This window comes from Sapajus apella, unplaced genomic scaffold (assembly GCF_009761245.1).
Source record: "Sapajus apella isolate SASKATOON/1434 unplaced genomic scaffold, GSC_monkey_1.0 scaffold62, whole genome shotgun sequence".
Classification (NCBI taxonomy): domain Eukaryota; kingdom Metazoa; phylum Chordata; class Mammalia; order Primates; family Cebidae; genus Sapajus; species Sapajus apella.
The window spans coordinates 7,788,166-7,791,102 of NW_022437002.1; the positions used below are offsets into that span (position 1 = coordinate 7,788,166).

A 2,937-nucleotide genomic window follows, 5' to 3' on the forward strand; every position below is an offset into this window, starting at 1 on the left:
AATGCAAAAATTAACCCAGTGTGGTGGCACACACCAGTAATCCCAGCTACTCTTGGAGGCTGATGCACAAGAATCGCTTGAACCCAGGAGGCAGAGATTGCAGTGAGCCAAGATCATGCCACTGCATAGCAGCCTGGGCAACAGAGTGAAACTCTTGTCTCAAAAAATAATAATACACTGGGCATGGTGGCTCATGCCTGTAATCCCAGCACTTTGGGAGGCTGAGGCAGGCAGATCACTTGAGGCCAGAAGTTCAAGACCAGCCTGGCCAAATGGGGAAACCCCGTCTCTGCTACAAATACAAAAATTAGCCAGGCGTGGTAGCAGGCGCCTGTAATCCCAGTTACTTGGGAAGGCTGAGGCAGGAGAGTCACTTCAAACTGGAAGGCGGAGGATGTAGTAAGCCAAGATTATGCCACTGTACTCCAGCCTGTGTGACAGAACAAGACTCTGTCTCAAAAAAAAAGAAAAAAGAAAGAAAAGTAATAAAATAACATGGCACAGGCCTGAGCACAATGGCTCATGCCTGTAATCCCAGCATTTTGGGAGGCTGAGACAAGAGGATGGCTTGAGCTCAGAAGTTTAAGACCAGCCTGAGTAACACAATGAGACCTCATCTTTAGTAAAAAAAAATTTTTTTTTTCTCTGCTGCGAGCTTCCAAAATGACAAAGAAAAGAAGGAACAACGGTCGTGCCAAAAAGGGCCGCGGCCATGTTCAGCCTATTCGCTGCACGAACTGTGCCCGATGCGTGCCCAAGGACAAGGCCATTAAGAAATTCGTCATTCGAAACGTAGTGGAGGCCGCAGCAGTCAGGGATATTTCTGAAGCGAGCGTCTTTGATGCCTATGTAATTCCCAAGCTCTATGTGAAGCTACATTACTGTGTGAGTTGTGCAATTCACAGCAAAGTAGTCAGGAATCGATCTCGTGAAGCCCGCAAGGACCGAACACCGCCACCCCGATTTAGACCTGCGGGTGCTGCCCCACGACCCCCACCAAAACCCATGTAAGGAGCTGAGTAAAAGATTGAAGACAACTATTCCCTGGAGAAAAATAAAATGGAAATTGTACTTGAAAAAAAAAATTTTTTTTTAATTAGCTGAGAGTGGTGACAAGTGCCTGTGGTCCCAACCACTCAGGAGGCTGAGGTGAGAGGATTGCTTGATCCTGAGGCTGTAATGAGCCATTATCACACCACTGCACTCCAGCGTGAACAACAGAGGGAGACCCGGACTCAAAAAAAAAAAATAGGTCCTGAAATATAGTGGGTGCTTAATAATAATTGTTGAATAAGTGGTTAAAATACTAGGGACTAAAAATAAAACAAAAAATGTCAGGGCCTTTCCCCAAGGTACAACAGCACATGAACACACCATCAGCTAGTCTGTGTGCAGCAGTTCCCTTACCACGTTGGGCAAATAAATCTAAAGTACCTATAAAATGTTCATCCACTTGAGCACCTATTTTAAGCCTGTACTAGACACAAAGAATATAAAGACAAATAAAATGCTATCTTGTACTCAGAGAGCATCCCCCTGCAGTCAGAGGCAGGCAAGCAAACAAGCATGTGCGATATGGAAGTGTGTACAGGTAGCTGCTGGAGGGAGCTACTTGTCCCTGAGGGAGGGACAACTGGCTGTGACTGGGTTAAGTCAGGGCGGAGATGACTCCTGAACGGAGTTTCAAAGATGATTTGAAGTTCTCCAGGCTGGTGCAGGGAGGAGAAGGCATTCCAGGTATGTGCAGGGGCTTGAAAAAGCATGTTATGTTTGGGGAACTTAAAGTAGGTCAGTATGACTAGAGCATGGTGTGAGGGTGTGGCCAGAGTAAAGGCTAAACAGGTTAAGAACAGGTTAGGTAATAAAGGTTAAACTAGGAACAAAAGGCCTGGAATGCTATGTCTAAAAGTTTAGCTTTTCAACAGTATGAATGGAGCAGCTGGGGTGTGGGGAGGGGCTTTGTTAAGGAGAGTGATATGGACAGATATATGCTGGAGATAGATTATTCTAGCAGCATATGAAGCGTGGATTGGAAAAGGATTAGACTGGAGGCAGGAAGACCATTTGCCTAAGTGGGAGATTATGGGAACCTGAACTAGGTCAATGGCGGTAACAATGGAGAGGAGAGGATGGACTGGAAAAAGAGGCAAAGTTGACAGGGCTTGATGGATGATTAACCTTGAGGGGCAAGAGACAGTGGAGTCGATGTGACTCCAATGACACCCACATTTCTGGACTAGTGAGTGATGGATTGTTGCCATTCACCAAAATTAAGAATGCAGGTCACTAATTCCAAATACAGATTCACTTTAGCTTGGTGCAAATTAATGTGTAGAATGAATGAGTTTCCTAGCTCACCCCTGTCTACATTTGTCCAAATTGTAGTCACTTCTGGTGAGTAAAGAGATGGTCCCCAGGCTCAGCCCCTCTCTCCATTCTATTTCCAAACTGCTATCCCTATAGCACCCAAAACCTAAACTCTTTTGTATTCAATTCACATATTTTCTCCTCAATTCCCCTTTTCGTTCTGCCTACCTATCCAGGAAAAGTGAATAAGAAATTCTTCTGCCCTGCTGTATTCAATTATTTTCTTAAGCTTTTTACTTCAGTTTTTTTTTTGTTTTGTTTTTTTTTGAGATAGAGTTTTGCTCTTGTTGCCCAGGCTGGAGTGCAATGGCGCGATCTCGGCTCACCGCAACCTCCGCCTCCTGGGTTCAGGCAATTCTCCTGCCTCAGCCTCCTGAGTAGCTGGGATTACAGGCACGCGCCACCATGCCCAGCTAATTTTTTGTATTTTTAGTAGAGACGGGGTTTCACCATGTTGACCAGGATGGTCTTGATCTCTTGACCTCGTGATCCACCCGCCTCAGCCTCCCACAGTGCTGGGATTACAGGCGTGAGCCACCGCGCCTGGCCTACTTCAGTTTTTATAAAAAC

At 45.7% G+C, this 2,937-nt stretch overlaps 1 protein-coding gene across 1 annotated transcript; it reads left to right on the top strand.

Moving 5' to 3' along the window:
• The first annotated feature begins 629 nt into the window (after nt 1-629).
• Nucleotides 630-1,074, top strand: LOC116529617 (40S ribosomal protein S26-like). Its single transcript, XM_032247590.1, has one exon. It carries the CDS (start codon nt 664-666, stop codon nt 1,009-1,011), a length of 348 nt encoding a protein of 115 aa, XP_032103481.1. The 5' UTR covers nt 630-663; the 3' UTR covers nt 1,012-1,074.
• Nucleotides 1,075-2,937: the final 1,863 nt, after the last annotated feature.

Excerpts from the sequence above, each read along its gene's own strand:
- LOC116529617 (XM_032247590.1), top strand. The coding sequence starts at position 664 with ATGACAAAGAAAAGAAGGAACAACGGTCGTGCCAAAAAGGGCCGCGGC.